Here is a 25,965-nt window from a genome sequence, read left to right as displayed (position 1 = left end):
GTCACCGCATATGCAAAATCAACTTTTTTGAACTTCTCCTACAGTTTAAGAGCTATCTGCATGAAACTTTGCACATATAATCTCCAGATGAGTCTGGTGACAAGTTACCAAAAGAATTTTGGCACTCCAAAAAATGCTCTACTTATAGCCAAACAATCTTTTTTGCTAGCTAAAAAAAACACATTGTTTCATATTTTGGTCAAAGTAAATGCTTTTAACTTCAAACTTAAGTCACTTGTTCAGGAAGTCATCCAGAGGCTCTGTGTGGGGACGATTCGCGCGGGACGGCTTGGCTATTATATTGAGTCTACTTCACCGTGGGTCTGAGAGAAACATCATTTCAATCCTCTACATGTCTTCTACATGTAGCAGTTGACTGAACTTTGATATATGCCGTGTATGATATGGCACAGAGTTCCATGTAGGAGAGTTCACACGCACGTCTCCATTTTAAAGATTTCGGTAACGTCAGCGGCTGGAAGTGACATTGGGTGTCTCACAGTCAATCATCTAATGGTTTAAAGCTGTGCTAATCAATGTTTCTGTGGTGTGATTTACTGTTTTGACAGTGAATTAGGGCTGAACGATATGGACAAAATTTCATATCTCGATGTTCATGCCAGATATCTCGATATCGATACGATACGATATGACTACGGGTTCGGTGAAAACCAAGCATTTTTCAGAAAAATAAAAACATCAGAAAACAAAGGAGTTCAGTTTTATTGATTAGAACTCACTGCCAGTCATCAACATTAACATAAAGTCACTCAATAATAAATAATAATCAAGTTGGTTGTGTTCCCTTGCTTCGTCGCAATTTTCGCCAAGCACGACTTGCACAACACCTCGCTCTGGTCAACATCATCCTTTCTAAATCCAAAATACCTCCAAATAATGGAGGATGATTTATGTTTTGGCACAAAATTAGATTCTGCACCGCCACCGGCCGCATTACCTTCCGCACTCATGTCTCTTTTCTTCCGTTTCGATTTCCCCGCTGCGAATGTCCTGTGTGTGTGGCTGTGTGCGTCTCAGTCTACGTCTCCCTCACTCCAACCCTCCTATGTTTGTCATTGGTTGGCTTCAGCTGTCGATCAACAGCAAGCATGAAATAAGCTTTGTGGTTGGCTGGCCGTAGTGGCGCGTTCAAGGGCAATCTTAAAAGTAATGTTTATGGAGACTGCTCGAGCTGTACAAGCAGGGCGAGCGCGGCGGAAATATATCGTTTATATCGTTGCTTTTCCGTTATTAATGTCTTGAATGTTCATATCTCGATATAGATACGATAACGATATATCGTTCAGCCCTACAGTGAATCACACCAAAGAAAATGTAACTCAGAGCTTGTTATTATATACTACTGTAGTTAAATTCAGTGCATTTGTCTGTAATCACATATTTATGTCTCTCTGCAGAATCAGCATGAGGTGATAATCATTCCACTAACATGGACAAGTATGAAAAGGTAAAGGAAATTGGGAAAGGTGGATTTGGAACAGTCACCCTTGAGAAATCCAAAGAGGATGGACACCAATATGTCATCAAGAAGATTGTCATATCTGGAGTAAGCACCATATTCATACTATTTCACTATTTCAGTGTTCATTTGAGCTCTTCTTTACTACTTTGCTCTTTCACACTATTATCTGTCCCTCTCACACTGACAGTTGTCAACTAAAAAAAGGCGGAAAGCTCAAGAAGAAGTTGAAGTCCTTTCCAACATGAGTCATGCCAACATTGTCAAGTATAAGGAATCTTTTGAAGGTATGAATGATCACCTCACCCATCACCTCAAAGAATCCCAGACCTCATCTACAAAGCTATCCTAAGCACACAGGTTTTTATGTATGTTCCTTATGCTCTATAAAAATCTTTTAGAGGGGGGCTGCCTGTATATTGTGATGGACTACTGTGAGGGTGGAGACCTCTCCAAGAAGATCGAATCTCAGGAAGGAGAACGTTTCTCAGAAAAGCAAGTAAGCTACTGACTCTTCAAGTTAATGATGAAGGTTTAGGATCTGCCTGTTAATCTTTAGGATGAAACTTTACAACATGTGGATATAATTCATAACGTAACACTTTCTATTTCACTTCACTATATATTTATTTAAAATGTATTTACATCCTTCTCAATGTTTTTATATTATTTCTTTGGCTTTTTTGGTCAAATGCTATTTATACTTCTTGTTCCTCTGCATTTCTTAGATCCTGGACTGGTTTGTGCAGATTTGTCTGGCACTAAAACACATCCATGATAAAAAAATCCTCCACAGAGACATCAAACCAGAGGTATTACTTCATACATCACATGATCTTGCCTCAGTGATGCATTTCTATTTGTATTTTATAGCCTCATGATAATGACATCACATCTCCTTTATGATTTCTACACAGAACATATTTTTGACTAAAGATGGGACTGTACAGCTTGGGGACTTTGGAATTGCAAGAGTGCTGAAGAGGTTTGTAAAATATCTGAATGATCTGCAGATCTCTGTAGAGCCAAGATTAAAATGTAAATAGTAAATCATAATACAGTCTGCCTTCCATTCTCATTTCATTTCCAGCACTGAAGAACTGGCAACAACAAGCATAGGAGCACCACTTTACCTGTCACCAGAGATCTGGGAGAGCAAACCATACAACAACAAAAGGTAATAACTTGATGCACTGTTGTGTTTGTCTCATTTGTACACCACAAATGAAACAAACACAACACAGTGCATCAAGTTATTATTATTATTATTATTATTATTATTAAATAAGCATTTAAATGGTAATCCACTGGACAAGTTCTTGTATACATCTACAGCAGGAAGCTACTGTGATATTGAAGTCCTCTTAAACTATTTTAAGTATGCATGTAACCTAATCCACTTGAGTTAATTGAATGAAGTAAATTAAGCAGAATTGCAGGCACAACAATGAAAATAAGTCCGGGACTTAAAGTTGAAGTATGTAACTCTGACACCAAGCATTTAGAAATGGTACTACAACCCATTTCCAAATGAGAGAGCTGTCACTCCTTGCCAGTTGTTGGACGTGATCCTTCACCTGCACAAGACAACATACACAATACAGAGTGAGGACGCGACCCACAGTCAGACATCCCAACCTGCAGAAAGTCATTTCAGGGAGGTCCATTCCCAGGGGGGGGAGATCGGTCTAATAAGTGGCAACACAGAGTAAAAGGACGCTTTGCTCTCACACACGCTGCATTGATAGTCACACAAACACACACACACGCTGCCACTCTCTAGTACGCGCTCTTGCTCGTTCACGCCAAATTCGGGGAGATTTCGTCTCATTTGTTGGTGTCATGGAGACGCTATCAATATGTGGGAGACTCCTGGAACTTCCGGGAGAGTTGGGATGTCTGCACAGTGTAAGTTGATCGGCTACTGTGTATGTTATTATTACTCATTGTCGAACGTAACCGCTGTGAAACAATCAGAAAATAACGTGTTATTGATCTGATTCACCAGCTTCTTACTGTCACAGCTCCCTCCCTCTTCATCCTCTCTACCTCACTCCACCACAGTTAACACAACATCTGACGGAGCAACTCTGTCCTCCATTCAGTGTTTTGAACAGGGAGGCGGAATAAAGTCGTAGTATTCCCGCATTGAACAGACTGTCTGAGAGCGTCGCGTCACGTCACACACACACACACACACACACACACACACACACACACACACACACAGTGAGTTAGCTGCTCCTCTCCTGTGTGACAGAGACAGCGGTGTAGAGTTGTAGAGAGTCTGTAAATTTTCAGCCGTCCCCATGTTTCAAAGGCATCTCCTATACATACCCTTGTTTTGTTTCTCAAATTGTCACGACGTATTTGAGAGTCATAATGAGGTTTTTTTTGGTTTTGTAACATCAGACATTATCTGCAGTGTTGCTAGCTGCAGCTCAGTGGCAACTGGCAACCTGGCTGCTGAAACACTACTGACTTGGTGATTGGTAGATAGGTGGTGGGTGGCGCATCAGGCCAAAACACAGAATGACAACATAAACATTACTTGAGGGCTGCAACTGAGCTTTTCAAATGTGAATATTCTGGCTGGATACTACTGTCAGTGATATCAGTGTTTGAAATTAACATGATTCCTTAATGTCTGGTGATATTTAGGGCCATTTCATGATTACTTGGAATATATTTCTTACATACGGCTACTTTAAACGTTCAATAACTGATAAAGTCTGACAGGTTGTGTTTTAAAATATGTTGGGTTGTTGTCAAGTTTTCTCAGCAATCAAGTCCCTTTTTCCTCCATCTTAAAGTGACTTATTGAATACATCTAAAGCATCCCTCAGAACTAATACCAGCCTGTCCTTTTGTCTGTTTGTCTCCTCTGACTTTCTCTCCATCTGCAGTGATATTTGGGCTCTTGGCTGTGTCCTGCATGAAATGTGCACTCTTAAGTCTGCAGTAAGTATTCTGTGTGTGAGCTGTGAACTAGTAGTACAACAGTACTACAGTAAACAGCATTGTAATGCTCTCTCACATAATGATTTAGATCTGTTCCCTGTATGTCTAATGGTTGCCAAGAAAGAATGTCTTTTCTTTCCTCATTTTTTCTGCAATCGTAATAACTAAATATGTTTCCTCTCAATTTAAGAATTGCAGAAGGATGGACCTAGAACGGGAACTCGTCAGTGGCTCATACCCTCTTGTGTCTGATCACTACTCCAAAGAACTGTGTTCCCTCTTGGCTCAGCTGTTGAAACGTGACCCAACAGAGAGACCTTCAGTCAGCAGCATACTGGATGAACGTTTCCTCTCCAGCAGGAAAGAGAGGCTCCTCAATTCACAGGTGGAGAGAACAGTTAGTTGTCTTTGATAGAATCTAATTTATATGAAGCAGACTGTCCATAGGCAAAAACTTTTATTCTTTACTCAGTGTCTACCATTACTTGTCACAGGGTCAGTCAAAGACTCTTAGGATATCTGATGGGAAAATACAAAAGAAGAGGCTTGAAGATGATAAGAGGCAAGAAGATAAAGGTATGTAAATTATAGACTATCTTTTCAATACCTGTACATTGAGATAATCAACATTAAACCAGGAACCAGGAGAGCATTAGTTTCTTACATCAGCCTTAGCCATGCTATCTCATATTGCCGGGTTAAAATTAGTGTAATGATAGTAATAAGTAATTAATAAGTAATATGATAATCTGTCATCAAGGGGACTTGTTTCATCTGAGGGGGGCAGTTCCTTTCTAGGCTGGAATACCTCTCAGTTCTCTTCAGTTGCATCCACGTTTTACTCACTTGTGTCTTTCTTTGCGTCTTAGTCCCGCCCACTGTGGTTGTATGGAGAGACGCAAGGAAACAGCGTGAGGAGACAGGAAACGAGGAGATGTGATTTTAGAGAAGTTAGATGTTGTTTCCTCTGAAGCGTCACTTGAAAAAACGTCAGTTTATGATGGTCCAGCTGTGATCAGCTTTTGACAGAGTTTGTGTCTGCACACATGTTCTAATACTAATAAAGGTACAGAGTTATCACTGGCAGAGCAGCAGTGTTTTCTCTCTGCAGCTTGTTAAGTTATTATATTATATTATATTATATTATATTACATTATATTATAGCTATTTGACAAACACTTGCACATGGATCTACTGTGTCCAGCTCACAGATTTGAACCATTCCTGCTGGCAGAATGCGTTCTGCAAAGGTTACCCAAATGCCTGCCTAAACAGATGTGTTTTGAGTAGTTTTCTGAAAGTTTCAAATGAACTAATCGACTGTAGGGATACAGGCAGAGCATTCCAAAGATTTTGCATGTTAGACCTGAGGGAGAGAGCTGATAAGTGTGGTTGTGAGGTTAGCTATGTATGAAGGAGGTGTGAGGATCTTAAACTGAATTCTATACACATACTATGGCTGGCATTAATGAGGTGAAAAGGATTTTAGTTTGTGGTGCTAATAGCAGACAATTATAAAGAAAGCTAATACACATACAAAACATATACAATGAACCACAAATAGAAATCTATCATAGAACATCTTTTATCTCTGATTTATTTGTCAGTTGATCAAGTTGCTGTTAATACCAGATGTTATGAATACATACAGTTGGGTGTCAACAGCATAGAAATAAAATATAATATTATACCATATATTAAGTCATTTTTTTAAATTATTATTACTATTTTTACAAGTGATCTTTTTTTTCTCTTCTCCAGCCTTTTTCAACTTTCTCTCCAAAGTTGGACTAGAGAAATTTTATCCCAACAAGCTCACGCTTCGCTCTCTCTTGGAAATCAACAAAAACAATATTTATGATGAAACTGTTGAATCACTGACGATAATACCATGGTGCTTTCTCAGGAAACTCTTTCAAATCAATGCAGAATGCAGAAACTGTACACAATTATCAAGCAATGATGAAGAGGAGGAAAACAGTGATCTGTTTGAGTTAGACCTGCTCACTGCAGATGACTCTGATGACAACAAGGTTAACCCTCTCGACCTCATAGTTGCACTCTTTCTTTGTGCTGACAGCTTCTTGCAACAGGAAATGACCCTCAAGATGTCAATGTGTCAGTTTTCTGTCCCACTGCTGTTGCCTCATGACAATAACAGTCCGGCTACTCTGATGCTGTGGGCTCTAAGAGACATTGTCAAAGAGTGGCGTCCACAGGATTTGTCTGAATCAAGAGGATTTGTTGAAGATAGCATTGTCCAAGCAAATATACCATTCTTTACCTTTGTGAGGCTGAAAAACTGTAGTCTCTCCAAGTCACAGGTTTTGAATCATGTTCTCAGTCATGGTCAACAGAATCACGACATCTTCATACACAGAGAAATGAAAGGAGGAGCACTTAAACGAAGAATTGCCAATGGTTTGGTCGAGGCTTGCTGGTTCCTTCCCTGTGGCAAAGAAAATCTTGACATATTTCCAGGACCAGTTGCCTTTGCCAATTTGAGAGGAGACATTTGTGAGTCACTGGCACAATTCAATTTTCTTTTTCAAGAGTCAACTGCTACCTTTGTGTTCCTGGACAAAATTGAAGAAAATGAGCACAAGATTCTGACTTCTCTTAAAGATGTGAAATCCAAACTAGTCTTGGTTATTCGCAAGCAGGACGGCTCTGGAGATGAAATGATGTCCATCAAGAAAACACTGGAAGAGTTAGAGCTACCAAATAGCAGTGTGAAAATCAAAGACCCAAAGGTAAATGTTGCAGAGTTTTCAAGGAAACTTTGTGTGTCCATCAAGAAATCACTGACGAATACAGCCAACAACGTTAAAATTGAAAATATGCTTGACAAAGCTGTTGAACTTGGTCTGTCTGTGGATGAAAACAAAAGTGGCAAAGAAAAGAAAGCAGCTGAGAAGATTGTGAAAGGAATTGGTGTGCAAAAGATATCAGATTACAAAATCCAACAACTCCCTTTGCAGGGAGAAAACTGGAAAAGATTATCACAGGTGGACATGGAGGAATGTAGATTGAAAAAAGCTGGCAAACTAGGACTGGAAGAATATAAAGCCCATCTACAGGAGGAAAAACAACAAATCAGAGAGAAGCAAAGTAAATTAAAACTGTCCAGAGCCATGAAAAATTTTATTGAAAAGTTACTGAAATGTGACAAAGAAAGACGAGATTTTTTCCTTAAGTGGATGAAATTTCAGCTGAATGCACATTCAGAATCTGCCAATCAACTGTCTTTACTGCGCCATGAACTGACAGAGCACTGTGTTAAAAAGGAGAAAGATGTGCAAATCATTGCAGAGTTAGTTCAGACTTTGTTGGAAAGCTCTTTAGGAGTAGAGCATTACATGAGAGAGATGGGACTTATCTATGAGTTCTCAATTAAAGGCTCAAGAAACACTGTTGATGAAATATCTCGTCTCCCTGGTTTGGCCGCTGAAATGCTCTTGGATGGATATCCTTTAGAGCTCTTGGATGGAGATGCTTCCAACATCCCAGAGAGATGGGTGACAGATGTGCTGATGGAGCTTCACAAGAAGGTTGGGGAGAAGAGCAGACTGTTAGTACTGACTGTGCTGGGTGTTCAAAGTACAGGGAAGTCAACACTCCTCAACACCATGTTTGGTGTGCAGTTTCCTGTCAGCAGCGGCAGATGCACAAGAGGAGCTTATATGCTCTTCCTCAAAGTTGAAGAAGATATGAAACGTGAGTTGAACTATGATTTTATAGTTCTCATCGACACAGAGGGTCTAAAGTCTCCTGCTCTGGCACAACTAGAAGAAAGTTATGTGCATGACAATCAGCTGGCAACCTTTGTGATTGGTTTAAGTGATGTCACCATTATAAACGTTGCCATGGAGAACTCAACAGAAATGAAAGATGTCTTGCAAATTGCAGTTCACGCCTTCCTGAGAATGAAGGAAATTGGTAAAAAGCCAGTTTGTCATTTTGTGCATCAAAATGTTTCTAGAGTTTCAGCTCATGCAAAGAACCTAACAGACAGAAAGTATCTCTTGGACCAGCTCAATGAAATGACACAAATCGCTGCTGAAATGGAAAGGAATCATTCCATTGAAGCATTCACAGATGTGCTGGACTATGACATGGACAAAAACAACTGGAACATCCCAGGACTCTGGCATGGAATCCCTCCGATGGCATCAGTGAGCACAGGTTACAGTGAAGCTGTAGCAGAGTTAAAGAGAAACCTTTTGGAGACAGTGAAAACAAACAGAAGCAATGAAGTCTCACAGATCCCAGAGTTTCTGGAATGGATTAGAAGTCTCTGGAAAGCTGTGAAATATGAGAACTTCATCTTTAGTTTCAGAAACACTCTTGTGGCTCAGGCCTATGACAACCTTTGCAAAGAGTTCAGTCAATGGGAATGGCAGTTCAGAAAAGAAATCATCTCCAGGCAAAAAGTTGCTGAGGCAGACATTTTAAATGCTGACAATGAATCTGATATTCAACATTTAAATGAAATGGCTGAATCAAAAAAAATTGAGGTTTTAGAAAAAATAACATCTGAAAAAAGAAAAATGGAAAAGAAACTTACAGACTACTACAAAAAGAAAGGTCAGAATGTACATCTGATAGAAAAATACAGGGTTGAATTTTTCAACAGCATCAGTAGTCTTGCAAAGGAAATCCAATATTCACTGAACAACAAACTAGATTGCACACTTCACATGAGAAAAAGTTCAAAAGAGATTCAAGACATTCAGATGAAATACATAGGAGTGATTGAGCAGCAGGTGATGAAGCTCCTGAATGAGTGTAAAAAGTCTAAACTGTCTGATGAAGAGCTGAAAGAGGAGTTTGAAAAGATGTGGACTGAAGCCACTAAAAATGTGTCTCGACTGAAAGAACAAAAGATATCGGAAAACATCCTCATCCACCTGAGAAAGAACTTCCTTAATCGGAAAGTCAATGAGGAATTACAGAACATCAGAGACCTAACAGAAATAGGGAAGGATGTGTTTAAGGCCAAGTCAGAGCATGTAAGAAATGCAAAAACCTTGAATGTGCTCTCCAGAAAAGACATAAAAAGAATTTTGCAGAACACAGCTGATGACATCATTGAGTCTTGTAGAAGTTTTGTGATTGATATCGTAAAGACAAACGCAGACTATCATGATTATCATGAGACCTTTACAAAGGAACTTCTGGACAAAATTGATGAGTCTCTTAAAGATATCAGCAAGGATGTCAAAATCAAGTTTGAGTTTGACCTGAAACTTCACATTTGTGGCATTGCCTCAAGGGAATTCCTCAAAATGCACCGAAAATACTTGTCTGATAATGATCCGCGAACTCAGCTGGAGAAGCACAAGTCTCGATATTTGTCAAATTTTCTTGATTTATACAAAGAGAGAGATGATTGTCAATGCAAAGCAAATGATTTTGTCAAATGTTGCATCAAACCTGCTGTGGAAGCGTACATCAATAGATCTTTGGGAACAGAAATTGTGGATGATATTTTGACAGGTTCTCATTCAGCAGAGTACAGCTCCCGTTCCTTTTTCCAGTACAACATTCAGGAAGAGTTACTGCAAAAAGATGACTTCAAGAGTTTTGTCAAGTTCATTTGTAATTATGAAATATATGTTAAGGATTGGATATTTCAGCACATCCAGAAAAACATGTTAGAGGCCAAAACTTTGCCCAAACTTAAAAACAAGAACCTCAAAGTCATATTTGATAAAATCACAGCAGCATTAGAGCAGGCCACAAAAGGACCAGATGGTGTTCAACTGCCAGACAACAATGAAAGCATCACAAAGCTCATCAGCAACATGCGGAAGTATTTGATTAAAGACATCTCAATCTCAGAGGAGGATGAAAAAACCACCCTGTTTCAAATCCAAAGCACATGTCATCCATTTATCAACAGCCTCAAAAAGTCAATAAAAGACTTGAAAGAACAGCTTCAGGAGGAATTCTCAAAGTCTGAAGACATCACTGAGACTCTGAACAAACTTCCAATCAAACCACAGGATGAGCTTTTCAAGCGAGTGATTGGTTGTGGAAAGCAATGTCCATTTTGTAAAGTTCCCTGTGAGGCTGGAGGAAAAGGACACAAGCGGCATCATGCTTTTTCTCATCGACCACAAGGTCTTGGTATATCCAGTAATGCAGACACTCAGAAGCTGATAGAAACACTGTGTACAACTGAAGTGAATGGTGAACGTAAATTTAAAAGCAAAGAAACAAAATGGGAGCTTCATCCTTACAAAAAGTATTACATTTACTATCCAGACTGGTACATTCCTCCAGATTCCAGCATAGAGTCATCTGACTACTGGAAGTATGTACTGGTACGATACAATGACAGATTTGCTCAAATATATGAGGCCAAACCAGCTGATGTTCCAGAGGCCTGGAAGAGAATCACAAAGGAACAAGCACTGAAGGGGTTAAAAGATGCTTACAACATGAAGTGATGTAAAAATAACATCAAACAAAACCAAAGTAAAACATTCAAGAAGTTTTCAATCAAAAGGACATGGTGACTTCACACGTTTAGTTTTCAGCACATCAGATTAGCTTGGCTGAAACATTAACATTATCGAAAACATGTTTTGTCTTTCATGTTTTATTTTTGTAACAGAGTTTGAAGATTATGTTTTCTTCTCTAATGTAATGACTTGTCTGCGTGATAGTCATGAAGAAAATGATGTACAACAAAGATTGTGTCAAAAAAGAGATTGATGTTTTGTCATGTTTTTATCTTTGTTTTTTGGTTTATGATCATTACAAAAGTTTAGTCTTTAATTTTCTCTCTGCATTATTATATTGCTGATGATGTACTACAAAGACCACATGAAGCCACATTAAGATTTACATTTATTCATTTTTTGTTTGTTTGTTGACTTCAACTTCTTTATTCATATTGATGAATGGCTATGTGAATAGTAACCAGTGTGTAAGATAATGATGATGATGATGATGATGATGATGATGATGGTGAAGATGTCATAGTTCACAAAGAGGAAGAAAGCACAGAAACAATTACTGAGACTTTTAAATATTTACCTTTTTTTTCATTTTAATTTATTCTTTCAAATACAAATATGATGATGATGATGATGATGATGATGAAGGCCTACAGTATGTAGTTCAAAGGCCATGTAATGAGATGCTGTTTTGCCATGCATTTACTCATTATTTTACTTTTTACATTTATATTATTACATTACATATATTATTATTTCCATTATAGTTTTATTCTTTAACATTTCTTACAGATCATAACATGCTACAATGAAGAAGTTATTCATGTTTTCTTGCAGAGTAAATTAATTGTCATCAGTTCAAATGTGTTCATGTTGATATAAATTACTTTTTGATTCATCAACAAATACTGAGACATCCTTTCATGTTTTAATGTGTAACTTTTTTCATTATTTTTGACAGATGATGATGTGTTGAACAAGTCAAGTTAAACACCAGAAAACTGTTTTATTATATTTTAACAACATTATTATTGTTTTTTCTGTATTAGTTTATTTTTTCATTTTACTTATTAATGGAAAATAGATGATGATGATGATGATGATGATGATGATGATGATGATGATGATGAAGGCCTACAGTATACAATTTAAAGGCTATGTATTTACTTTTTTTTTTTTTTTTTTTTTTACTTTTTTCATTATTTTTGAGAAAACAGTTTTGTTGTCTTTTTAAAATGTTATTACTGCTTGGTATTTTTTCATTTTACTTTTTAATGAGTACATCTATAAACATAATGATGATGATGATGATGATGATGATGATGATGAAGTACAAAGACCATGTGAAACAGATGTTTTCTAACATGTCATCACTATACTTTAATATTTTTACAGTTTCATTTCTAATAGGAACATGCTAAACATTTGATCTTTTGATGTGTGTTTGATGAAAGTTAGTGAATAAGAAGTCTTTATGTTGTTGTAACTGATCTTTCAGCTCATGTTTAAATATTGTCTAAACAAGCCAACTGTGGGAATAATGTGGCATCTTCTGGTCTGTTGATCATGTTGAACTTCTGACTTACATGTTTTCACACAATGAATTAAACAAGATACAAAGAAGTTGAGCTTTGTCACTGTTTCTTTTTCTTCTTTTTACATGTTGACATACAGTATAGTTATGTACATAATGATAAGTGATAGTGATAATATACTATATGTACAAAGATCATGTTGCAAGTATGTTTTGTAATAAACAATTAGTGCATAAAACCACCTCATGTAGAAAGAAAAACTGACCCCAAACTACTTTTCTAATTTGATAAGTTCACAAACATTGAGTGTAAAGATTTGTCCTAAAAAAACCACACATAAAATCACATTAAACTGGGGAGTTGACAGACATCTCAAACACTGGGCAAGTGTTTTACATCTAGGCATGGGCCGGTATGAGATTCTGACGGTATGAGATTCTGACGGTATGATAACCTTAGGTAAAAATATCACGGTTTCACGGTATTATGATTACGGCTATAAAATGTGATATTTTGAAATGTCTGTATTTAAAAACAAAAAAAAAGATTTTTTTCCATTGAACGGTCTTTTATTTTTAGTAATTATGTATTTAAAATAAATAATAATAAAAAATAACTGAATTATTTCTAAATAAATAATAAACAAGTAAGTGCAGTCCTTTAACTGAGGCTAAATGCAAATAAATGCACATAAATAATTGAAAAAAGTAAACACATCTAAGATAAATATAAATAAATAAATGCAGCAGGAGTTTCTGTAACATCAATATCTACACAGTTAAACTACAATGGATTCCTACAGATAATAATTTAATATAATAATGTAATTTAATCCCATGCTCTAGTTATTTTTAATTACAAAGTAAAAATATCTCTCTGTATTTAGGGTCCTCTGCTGCCACCGTCTGGAATCTAACAGTAACAGCAGGAAGGCTGATTGATATAACTACACTCTGATTCACATATTAGAACATAAACTCATATGTATGAATAAATAAACAGCAATAAAATAAATTAACTAGAAAATTCCAGGGAAATGTTGAGTGCCACAGGGCTGCTGCCAGGACGAGTACATGATTTATTTACAGTGTTCAAAAGTCACCCTGATCATATTCTGGTTTCGAGTATTAAGTACATCTTACTGGTCAGTATCAAGTGTACTGTATTTTATTCTCAACTAAACATCCCCGAAAATATTAAGAAAATGCTAATCATATTTAAGTATAAATAATATTAGAGAGTAGATTTTATTATAATTTTTTTATTTTAAATTACTTGGTTGTATGAAATTATATTACTCACTGTAATTATGTACGTTTTGTTCATCTTCTATTGATAAATGTTGAAGCTTTTTATACACCACAAATTATATAACTACAATACAAAATAACACAATAAAACTTATTTAGTAAATTTATTTTGTCCACAGTAAACATGAATTAATCTCTCCATTCAAATGAATTAGCTCGTTTAACTGGCAAAACAGACAGACAGGAATTAGCCAACTTCAAAAAAGTAGCTCAGTTTCTGCCCAGCGACAAGTTGCTAAGGGCAGTTAAGGCTGTACGGTTGCTAAGGGCAGCTAAGGCCCCACGGTTGCTACGGCGATGTGAGAATCTGCTTGGAAAAATTGTCAAAATGCCCCAGAATTTGGCTTCGGAGAAGGTCCCGAACAATTGCAAACTGTGAGAAAACCGTAACTCCTGTAGAAAAACCGAAAACACTGTGAGAGACACAGAAGCTGGCAGATTCTGACAGTGTTTATTCAGATGTTCCTTAAAATGACCGAGTAAGCTCAGTGCGAAGACAGAGTGAGATTCTTTTGAAAAAAAAAAGACGATTACATTAGAGTCAATGGGGAGCGAGACAGGGATTGCCGCCGGTCTCTGCCCCCCAGTTTAAATTTTGTGCAGACCCCGCCTGTCATAGTCACATTTTATGAATCCTGACACCTATGTCTACATTTTGACAAAAAATTATTTGTCTCCTTTTTACGATTTGGCTCTGAGATCGAGTTAAAAATAAAAATTAAGGTTATTTTTACTGGTTCTCGCACTCAAGCTAACTGACGCTTCCACTCTAACTTTGAAGTAAAAGACATCGAAGCTGCGCCGCCGTGGCACTAACAATGAAATAACACACAAGTATATCCAATCCAATACAACAGCTCTGTTATATATTCCACATTTATGAAGTTTATACATTTTCAGTTTTTGTTAACATTGTCAGGAAGGTGATAATTCTACTTTATGTTTATTATTGATGTCATAGTGGGTGATGGTGGTGTATTAAGGTGCATTATATTAAATGATGTTCCTAATATTTGCCCACTCCATTAATATACATGAGGGGGGCAAAATATTAGGAGCACCAATTAATATAATGCACCCTATCTCTGTATTTAGGGTCCTCTGCTGCCACTGTCTGGAATCTAAGAGCAACAGCAGCCTTTACCTATTAAATAGCTGATATGAATACACTCTCCACACTCATATGATAATAAAAAGCCTATATGTCACTAGACTTTTGTTTGCTCAGTTATACTCCTTTCTTATTTCAAAACAGTCAAATCTTAGCCACCTTAGCAAGTAAAATGATTAAAAAACAACGGAGTATCAACCCTACCATCCTAAATGAGACTTACAGCTGCTGACGTGTCATGAAATCAAACCAGGAAATGTAACCCCGCCCTAGAAGGATCCTGTCCTCTCTCAGATGAACTGTACATTGATCCTATCAGTTAACAACTCACAGGTACAGAAAGGGGACATGTATTTACAGAGGCAGAAATAAGAAAAGTGAGGCAAAATATTATGTTACCATGTTGTGATAAAGAAAGAGACACTTGAAGTTGATGGACATCACCAAAGAAGATTAATCACAGCTGTGTGAGTGAAAACTTCATCAGAAACAAAACCATGTAAGTAACTTTAAGAGGCTGCTTAATTCAGAAAGTATAATGTATAATTACCAAATATTCAAAGCCATGATTTTGTCAGATTTTTTAGATCAGCCTTATTCTTCACAATAGTCATTGGTACAATTATAGAATACTTACTTGTTACTGTATTATTGAACTTCAGACATTTTGACATGTATTGCTGTTTTCATCTATATTAATTAAAACAGGTATAAAGTATTGTAAATGAACATGCTCTTCTGTTTTGGATTTGCAATATGGCATAAGGTTTTTAAAATATAATTCAAGTTGTACATAAATATTTCCAGTTAATTATAGAATATGTGCAGTTGTTACTAAATAATTGATTGATAAATATGTACATTTTTGAACAAAACTGCTGCAATCAAATAAAACAGATGATATTGTGTCTGTAGGTTTTGGTGTGCGAGAGAATGAAGAGAAAAGAGGACAACAATGGACCCAGATAGACGAGAGCATACAGGTACGCTCCTACTCATTACCTACATAGCGAGACATGAATCTGTCATGACAAAGTCAAAGGGTGTCACACTGCAAACCAGAGCTGTGTAATGTAGCTTGAATCAACATTTTAATACTTACTAGAAATATTTTTTCTGATATTGATATATTAAATTATGACAATTCTATGCAAAAGCACACAAAATAATTAAATTGATGTTGATATAATACAATTAACTAATGTTGTCAGTGCATTGTCCCCTGCTGACTGTTTGACTGGTGACTTGTTTAAAAAGCTACGGTGAGAGACAAGATGTGTGTTGATGTTTGTAAGTTATGGAGACTAGCTAGATTAGCAAGAATTCAGATTCAGTGGTTTTCGTGTTGTGTAGCAGCTAGATCACGGATTTGAAGACATAGATTTGTGAGTGTAGAATAGCTTTTTCTGGGTTTTATGCCATCCAACCTTGAGATGTCTCACACAGTAATTACATGTGGCTTTGTGTTTCCGATTTTTCTTGTTCTGTACTAAAGAAAAAGATGAAGTCATCTGCGTATAATGACATTTTCCATTCAGTGTTACTGACACTGACAGTTTTGCTGTTTTTTTGTCATTTCTAATAGAAGAAGCTAAATATTTGTTTGCTAATGCAGACAACTTGGACAAGTGTTCAAGATCAACTGACATTTGAATTTTCCTCACTACACGACCAAAATATGACTCATGACAGTTTGCAGAGGGGCCTGGTTAATTACAACATAACACAGTTTATACCATTTTATAGAGTTGTTGTTTTGAACCTTGTACAGTAAATCCACAAGGGCGTTTTATGTTAGTACTTTGAACTACATTATATTGCCTTTAAAACTCAGCAGTAAGCAAGTTAGACCATTAAACACTCCGACCAACGACACAAAGTGCTGTAAATGTCTGTTAATATGTAACAAGCAGACTCCTCTATTCTGCACCTTTAGACTGTGCTCTGTTTGTATAATATATGAGGAAATCACCATTGCATACTGTGATTTGATAACAATTATATTTGGACATGACATGACTGTGACAATTTTACTTAATTTTACTCAACATATATGACATAATTGATCAAATGATATAATTTTCATTTCAAGACTCATTTAGTTATAAGTGGTGATTGATATAATACAGCTAATGACCAAATTAATAGATTACCAGCAAGAATACGCCCCAAAAATGTAGTATCATTGATGTGTGGTGCTATATGCACCCTCATCAAAAATATAGAATTTAATATAAATGGAGTAATGTTAGTGGTTCACACACATTCATACACTGATGGCAGGTTCTACCATGCAGGGTGCCAACCTGCTCATCATCATTTAACCATTCATTGAGTGAAGAGTGAACTAAACACACCAATAAACAAAGAAAATCTTGAGGAAGAATCAACAATGACAAGACTGAAAGAAGAAGTAGATTGAATTTATATCAATAAAGGAGCCTTTATTTGATTTCTTTTTGTGCACTTTTTGCTAAGTGAAATTATGAGTGAAATAATATTAAAGCTTCAAAAGTAGAACTTTCCAAAATGTGATATGACTAACTCAGACTGCTGAAGCCTCCTTCAGTGTTCATACGGTCACCTGACTGTTGAAAGTTTTCCACTTTCTTTATGATCTCATCTCAATATTATAAAGTTTATCACCAAATTGTTTTATAGAGCTGAAGTGAACTGCAGAGTCAGGTGATAATACAGAACATCTTTCACATTACACAAAGTCATTTAACCATTAAGAATTAATACTGTTTGTCCACATCTATTTTAAATGTGATTCTCAAGAGTCAATATTCAAATCTATTCACTTAATTAATGTTTAAGGACACATATAAAAGTACACCACAATAAGTTCCACGTGTCACAGCTGTGGTTGCCAGTATTTTACTGTATTGCATTAATTTCTACAGGGTTACACCATAATTTACAACTGTAAATAGATAAAACTACAGTACTCAGCAGTAAAATATGAGGCTTACTATGTAATAATGCAGTTAGACTTTCCAGTGATAAACTGTATTTCTACAGTCTTGCTTCTATAATTTTTATTTAACCCTCAGAGACCTGCAGGCAAATCTTTCAGAGGTTATAGCAACCTCAGTTTTAGGCTACAATGAAGAAACTGGCATTATATGAAACTAGACAACCTAAGGCATCATTACCAGTTACATTGGAATCAATATCATGCAACTAAATAACACTCCAGGGTTAGGCAAATTTGGGCCAGGGAAGAACTGCCTTGGCCATTTTCAAAGGGGTCCTTTGACCTCTCATCCCAAGACATCTGAATGAAAATGTCTTCTATTAGTATTCACGAGACTCCCCTTTACAGACATATCCACATGCAGTTTTGGACCAAAAAAAAGTAGCCTTGTAGATGCACATGGCAAAATGCAGTAGAGGGAGAGGAGAAAGGAGTTTACTGCAATCAGATTACTTGACTGGTACAGAAACCTGAAATATTGTTGTCTTCATTTTGTGGATTGTGGATGTTGTGCATGATGAAGGGATGTTTTAATGATCAGTATGAACAGAAGTAATGATTACAGTAAGAGAAATATGTAAATGTTAATTTGGACTCCTGATTGGTGGTTTAGGACAGATTGAAAAAATGAAGTGAACCTGTCCATGAGCTGGGGTGAAGAAATTAAAACAGCATCTCACCCCCCCCCCCCCCCCCCCCTCACACGCATGGAGTGAGTCACTGACGCTGCCAGTAACAACACCAACGATTGCAAATTGAGCAACGAATAAGAGAAAACCACCGAAAATGAAGACTTGTTGCAAAAAGGAAAAGCAATGTCAGTTATCTGGAATTATTTCGGTTACAAGAAGGATGATGTTGACCGTGTTCTGTGTCAGCAGTGCCTTTCATCTGTTGCCACAACGAGAGGTAACACAACTAACTTGTTTGACCATTTACGTCGGCACCACACAGCTCAGTATGACGAATGCAAAGCCAGATCTGAATGTCCAAAACAGAAAACCATTTCAGAAGCCTTTGCAACTTGCAAACAACTTAGTTGTGTTACCTCTTGTTGTGGCAACAGATGAAAGGCACTGCTGACACAGAACACGTGTTTTAATATCGCAATATATATTGCAGAGTTGAAAAAAACTGTTAGTTTTTTCCAATATTGTGCAGCACTAATGTGAAAGTTGATAAAGAAGGAAACCACTGCTGACACATCTCACTTGTATATTTTAAAGGTTTTATTACACAAGAGAACAGTATCAAGTGAAAACTCTGACCAATCATATCATTCAGTGCGAATGGGGGTGGGACATAGGAAGGAGGAGGGGTTGTTGCTGTTCAAGTTTTTTCTAAGTGCTGTGTGAAAAGCAAGAAAGGTAAGAGTCACTTTAAGTACACACTGTCAGGATCAGCTGTAGGGGTGCAGCAGCTCAGATAGGTAAGGGGCAAGACCATTCAAGACTTTAAAAGCAAATAAAATAATTTTAAAATGAATCCTAAAATGGAGTGAAGCTAAAATAGGTGAAATGTGCTCATACTTGTTTGCCAGTTAAAAGACGTGCAGTAGCATTTTGTACTAGTTGAAGACGAGCAATGGAGGACCCACTAACCCCATCAGGGCTGCAGCTATTGATTATTCTATCAATTATTTCATCGATGAATCGAGTAATCTAATAAATTATTTTGCCTCATTAAATAGGTAGAGAAAAAACTGAGAAAAAGGACAAAAAAGACTTGTCTCTGAAAATTAACAATCAAGTGGGTTTTATTCAAAACTAAACCTATTTATTACATTTAACTGCATTACCTTTTGAAACAAACAAATGAAAATAATAATACAGTAAAGTCAAATGACTTTGAAACAAAACATATTTAAAATTTATAACTTAGACAAAGGCTATTTGGTCTAAATATTCAATTGTTTTAATCAAAACTAAACCTATTTATTACATTTAACTTCAGTGCCATCTGAAACAAATACATGAACCTACTTACTTTTAGTGTGACTGATTTTAATTTTTGCATCATTAGGCTACCATACAAATTAAGCGCACTAGATTCCCCCGCTCCCCCTATCTCAGTGTAGAGACCTGAGATCAACCTCTCTCTGCTCCTCTCCTCATCTCCTACTGCTGACTGGCTGGCTGAGATCTTCTCAGCAGGTAGAAACTGATAGTTCACTTACTAGAACAATAAGCTTAATGATCCACGCAATGACGTTAGAAAAAGAAGACAAATAAACAATAGAAAACTGATCGGTTTAGGTGTGGGTGTTGCCCCCGACTAGATGCCGCACACATTTTGTAGTATTCACTCTCTAGTAAACTGCTCCGCGGCATAGCGAGTGACGCGATGTGCGTCAGTAATAGTAACCATCCATGTAAAATAGAAGCGGAGCAGGTCATATAATCCAGTTAAATGCATTAAACAAAGCTTCAGTTCACGAAAAACTGCCTTGATCATTTTTTGTAATCAAATAATTCGAACGATCATTCCAGCCATACTCCATATAAAGTGACAGTACAGTAATCCAGCTGAGTGGTCACAAAGGCGTGGATTAGTGTCTCAAAGTGCTGTCTCTGAAGGACTGGTTTGATTTTTGCCAGCTGCCTGCTGGAAAAAAACTAGACTTCACCACAGCTTTCATCTAGCTGTCAAATTTAAAGTCTGAATTCCACTTTTACTCCCAGATTGTTCACAATTGGCTTGCGATACTGTGCCAAAGAACCCAGATCAACTTGGGGGGGAGGGGGTGTATTGCATAACACATTAATGTCAATAATAATTCCAGATGTTATGGATACAATTAAGTATGATACACAAATAAAAAGTAATATTGCATGTAAAGTGGTAGAGGGTTTTTATTTTGTGGTAATTTTAACACGTGATATATGTTTTTTCTCTTCCCTAGTCCTTTTCAACTTACTCTCCAAACTTGGACTGGAGAAATTTTATCCCAACAAGCTCACTCTTCAGTCTCTTTTGGAAATCAATAAAAACAATATTTATGATCAAACTGTTGAATCACTGGAGAATATACCATGGTGCTTTCTCAGGAAACTCTTTCAAATCAATGCAGAATGCAGAAAGTGTACACAAGTATCAAACAATGATGATGATGATGATGATGAAGAAAACAGTGATCTGTTTGATCTTGACCTGCTCACTGCAAATAACTCTGTAGACAACAATGTTAACCCTCTCGACCTCATAGTTGCACTCTTTCTTTGTGCTGACAGCTTCTTGCAACAGGAAATGGCTCTCAAGATGTCAATGTGTCAGTTTTCTGTGCCACTGCTGTTGCCTCATGTCAATAACAGTCAGTCTACTCTGATGCTGTGGGCTCTGAGAGACATCGTCAAAGAGTGGCGTCCACATGATTTATCTGAATCAAGAGGATTTGTTGAAGACAACATTGTTCAAGCAGATATACCATTCTTTACCTTTGTCAGGCTGAAAAACTGTAGTCTCTCCAAGTCACAGGTGTTGAATCATGTTCTCAGTCGTGGTCAACAGAATCACAACATCTTCATACACAGAGATATGAAAGGAGGAGCGATCACAAAAAAAATTGCAAATGGTTTGGTCGAGGTTTGCTGGTTCCTTCCCTGTGGCAGAGAAAATCTTGACATATTTCCAGGACCAGTTGCCTTTGCCAATTTGAGAGGAGACATTTGTGAGTCAGTCGCTCAATTCAATTTTCTTTCTCAGGTGTCAACTGCTACCTTTGTGTTCCTGGACAAAGTTGAAGAAAATGAGCACAAGATTCTGACTTCTCTTCAAGATGTGAAATCCAAACTCTTCTTGGTTGTTAATTGCAAGGAGAACTCTAGAAAGGACATGATGTCTGTTAAGAAAACACTGAAAGAGTTAGAGATACCAAATAGCAGTGTGAAGACCAAAGACCCAAAGGTAAATGTTGCAGCATTTTCGGAGAAACTCTGTGTGTCCATCAAGAAATCACTGACAAATGCAGCTAACAATGTTAAAATTGAAAATATGCTTGACAAAGCTGTTGAACTTGGTCTGTCTGTGGATGAAAACAAAAGTGGCAAACAAAAGAAAGCAGCTGAGAAGATTGTGAAAGGAATTGGTGTGCAAAAAATATCAGATTACAAAATCCAACAACTTCCTTTGCAGGGAGAAAACTGGAAAAGATTATCACAGGTGGAAATGGAGGAATGTAGATTAAAAAAAGTTGGCAAACAAGGACCGGAAGAATATAAATCCCAGCTACAAGAAGAAAAACGACAAATCAGGAAGGAGCAAAGCAAGTACAAACTGTCCACGGCCATGAAAAGTTTTATTGAAAATGTATTGAAATGTGACAAAGAAGGAAGAGGTTTTTTTATTAAGTGGATGAAATTTCAGCTGAATGCACATTCAGAATCTGATTTCAATCAACTGTATTTACTGCGTAATGAACTGACAGAGCACTGTGGTAGAAAGGAGAAAGATGTGAAAATCATTTCAGAGTTAGTTCAGACTTTGCTGGAAAGCTCTTTAGGAGTAGAGCATTACATGAGAGAGATGGGACTCATCTATGAGTTCTCAATTGATGGCTCAAGAAACACTGCTGATGAAATATCTCGTCTCCCTGGTTTGGCTGCTGAAATGCTGTTGGATGGATATCCTTTAGAGCTCTTGGATGGAGATGCTTCCAACATCCCACAGAGATGGGTGACAGATGTGCTGATGGAGCTTCACAAGAAGGTTAGGGGGAAGAGCAGACTGTTAGTACTGACTGTGCTGGGTGTTCAAAGTACAGGGAAGTCAACACTCCTCAACACCATGTTTGGTGTGCAGTTTCCTGTCAGCAGCGGCAGATGCACAAGAGGAGCGTATATGCTCTTCCTCAAAGTTGGAGAGGATATGAAACATGAGTTGAACTGTGATTTTATAGTTCTCATCGACGCAGAGGGTCTAAAGTCTCCTGCTATGGCACAACTAGAGGGCAGCCATGAGCATGACAACCAGCTGGCAACCTTTGTGATTGGTTTAAGTGATGTCACCATTATAAACGTTGCCATGGAGAACTCAACAGAAATGAAAGATGTCCTGCAAATTGCAGTTCACGCCTTCCTAAAAATGAAGGAAATTGGTAAAAAGCCAATTTGTCATTTTGTGCATCAAAATGTTTCTGGATTTTCAGCTCATGACAAGACAATAACAGAAAGACAGCATCTCCTGGACCAGCTCAATGAAATAACACAAATTGCTGCTGACATGGAAAAGAAGCCTTCTATTAAAGCATTCACAGATGTGCTGGACTATGACATGGACAAAAACAACTGGAACATCCCAGGACTCTGGCATGGAACCCCTCCGATGGCATCAGTGAGCACAGGTTACAGTGAAGCAGTAGCAGATTTAAAGAGAAACCTTTTGGAGACAGTGAAAACAAGCCAAAGCAATGACGTCTCACAGATCCCAGAGTTTCTAGAATGGATTAAAAGTCTCTGGAAATCTGTGAAATATGAGAACTTCATCTTTAGTTTCAGAAACACTCTTGTGGCTCAGGCCTATGACAACCTTTGCAACAAGTTCAGTCAATGGGAATGGGAGTTCAGAAAAGAAATCCTCTCCTGGCAAACAGAAGCAGAGCGCGAAATCTTACATTCTGACATTGAATCTGGACTCCAACATTTAACTGAAACAGTTGAATCAAAAAAATCAGAGGTGTCAGAAAAAATAACATCTGAAGAAAGACAAATGAAGGAGAAACTTACAAACTACTACAGAAAGAAAGGAAAGAAGGTACATCTGATAGAAAAATACAAGATTGCATTTTTCAACAGCATCAGTAGTCTTGCAAAGGAAATCAGATACTCAGTGAACAACATACTAGATTGTGCACTTCACATGAGAAAAAGTTCAAAAGAGGTTCAAGACATTCATAAGAAATACAGATGCATGATTGAGCAGCAGGTGATGAAGATCCTGAGTGACTGTAAAAACTCCAAACTGTCTGATGAACAGCTGAAAGAGGAGTTTGATATGATGTGGACTGAAGCAACTGCAAATGTGTCTGGCCTGAAAGAACAAAATATATCTGAAAACATCCTCAATCACTTGAGAAAAAACTTCCTAAATCGAAAAGTCAATGAGGAATTACAGAACATTGGAGACTTAACAGAAATAGGGAAGAGTAAGTTTAAGGCCAGGAATGAGCATGTTAAAAATGCAAAAACCTTGAATGCGGTCTCCAGAACACAAATAAAAAGATGTTTGCAGGACACAGCTGATCACATCAATGAGTCTTGTAGAAGTTTTGTGATTAATATCGTAAAAACAAACGCAGATTATCATGAGTCTTTCACAAAGGAACTTCTGGACAACATTGATGAGTCTCTTAAAAGTATCTACAAGGAAGTCAAAATCAAGTTTGAGATTGACATGAAACTTCACATCTGTGGCATTGCCTCAAGGGAATTCTTCAAAATGCATCAAAAATACTTGTCTGATAATGATCCGCGAACTCAGCTGGAGAGGAACAAGTCTCGATATTTGTCAAATTTTCTTGATTTATACAAAGAGAGAGATGATCGTCAGCGCAAAACAAATGATTTTGTCAGATGTTGCATCAAACCTGCTGTAGAAGAGTTCATCGATAGATCTTTGGGAACAGAAATTGTGGATGATATTTTGACAGGTTCTCATTCAGCAGAGTACAGCTCCCGCTCCTTTTTCCAGTACAACATTCAGGAAGAGTTGCTGCAAAATGATGACTTTAACAGTTTTGCCAAGTACATTAGTAAGTATGAAATATATATTAAGGATTGGATATTTCAGCACATCCAGAAACAAATGTCAGAGGACAAAACTTTGTGCAAACTGAAGAACAAGAAGCTTCAAGTCATATTTGATAAAATCACAGCAGCATTAGAGCAGGCCACAAAAGGACCAGATGGTGTTCAACTGCCAGACAACAAGGAAAGCATCACAGAGCTCATCAGCAACATGCGGAAATATTTGATTAAGGACATCTCAATCTCAGAGGAGGATGAAAAAATCACCCTGTTTCAAATCCGAAGCACATGTCATCCTTTTATCAACAGCCTCAAAGAGTCAATAAAAGACTTGAAAGAACAGCTTCAGGAGGAATTCTCACAGTCTGAAAACATCACTGAGACTCTTCAAGACAAATTTCCAATCAAACCACAGGATGAGCTTTTCAAGCGAGTGTTTGGTTGTGGAAAGCAATGTCCATTTTGTAAAGTTCCCTGTGAGGCTGGAGGAAAAGGACATGATAAGCATCATGCAGCTGTGCATCGACCACAAGGTCTTGGTGGAGCCAAGAATAATGACACTGAGAAGCTGATTGAAACACTGTGTACAACTGATGTGCAAAGTGAAGCTAAATTCAGTAACAAAGATACTAAACAGAAGTTTCATTCTTACAAAAAGTATTATACTTACTATCCAGACTGGCTCATTTCTCCAGATCCCAGCATAGAGTCATCTGACTACTGGAAGTATGTACTGGTACGATACAATGACAGAGTTGCTCAACAATACGAGGCCAAACCAGCTGATGTTCCAGAGGCCTGGAAGAGAATCACAAAGGAACAAGCACTGAAGGGCTTAAAAGATGCTTACAACATAAAGTTGACAAGATAAAAAGTCCTTAAACTAAACTGAACACTTTGGAGAGGAACAAAATGACAGTGACTAAACACTTTGGAACTTACAGCACATCAGATTAGTCAAATTCAATCATTAAAATTTAAGATTGATCAATACAGTTTAAAAAATATCAACTTGGCTGAGACATTAACATTACCTAAAAATGTTTTGTTTTTCATGTTTTATTTTTAACGTTTCTTTTAAATATAAGTGACTTTGTGGTTCAAACTCAAATACAGACTAAACCAGCTGCTGACAGTGAATACTGTGAACGTAATGAATGACAAATGATGAGTTGAACTAGTTGTTGGGAAGTTGAAAAGCTGGAAGTAGTTATGTTAGACTGTTAAACCTTTTTTTATACGATTCCTTCTACTTTTATTATTTTGTAACTTTATTTTTTACAGATGTTTTGTTTCTGGTCTGCCTGATAATTATGATGATAATGAAAATGATGAACAACAAATATAACATAAAAAGCGAGATGATGATGTTTTTATCTTA

General features: G+C 37.1%; 3 protein-coding genes across 3 annotated transcripts; all 3 read left to right on the top strand.

Moving 5' to 3' along the window:
* The first annotated feature begins 1,450 nt into the window (after window positions 1-1,450).
* On the top strand, window positions 1,451-5,381 carry LOC128367547 (serine/threonine-protein kinase Nek1-like). The gene is made up of 10 exons (XM_053328174.1): window positions 1,451-1,567; window positions 1,671-1,767; window positions 1,882-1,979; window positions 2,209-2,292; window positions 2,398-2,465; window positions 2,571-2,657; window positions 4,387-4,452; window positions 4,640-4,838; window positions 4,936-5,017; window positions 5,311-5,381. The coding sequence occupies exons 1-10, from the start codon at window positions 1,451-1,453 to the stop codon at window positions 5,379-5,381; spliced, it is 969 nt and encodes a 322-aa protein (XP_053184149.1).
* Window positions 5,382-5,847: 466 nt separating this feature from the next.
* Window positions 5,848-10,896, top strand: LOC128367475 (up-regulator of cell proliferation-like). The gene is made up of 2 exons (XM_053328054.1): window positions 5,848-5,860; window positions 6,203-10,896. The coding sequence occupies exons 1-2, from the start codon at window positions 5,848-5,850 to the stop codon at window positions 10,894-10,896; spliced, it is 4,707 nt and encodes a 1,568-aa protein (XP_053184029.1).
* A 4,923-nt stretch (window positions 10,897-15,819) lies between these two features.
* LOC128367338 (up-regulator of cell proliferation-like) lies at window positions 15,820-25,455 on the top strand. Its single transcript, XM_053327980.1, has 2 exons — window positions 15,820-15,847; window positions 20,747-25,455. The coding sequence occupies exons 1-2, from the start codon at window positions 15,820-15,822 to the stop codon at window positions 25,453-25,455; spliced, it is 4,737 nt and encodes a 1,578-aa protein (XP_053183955.1).
* The last annotated feature ends 510 nt before the right edge of the window (window positions 25,456-25,965 follow it).

This window comes from Scomber japonicus, chromosome 1 (assembly GCF_027409825.1).
Source record: "Scomber japonicus isolate fScoJap1 chromosome 1, fScoJap1.pri, whole genome shotgun sequence".
Lineage (NCBI taxonomy): Eukaryota > Metazoa > Chordata > Actinopteri > Scombriformes > Scombridae > Scomber > Scomber japonicus.
Note: the sequence above shows the minus strand (reverse complement) of the source record. Positions and strands in the feature narration are given on the sequence as shown.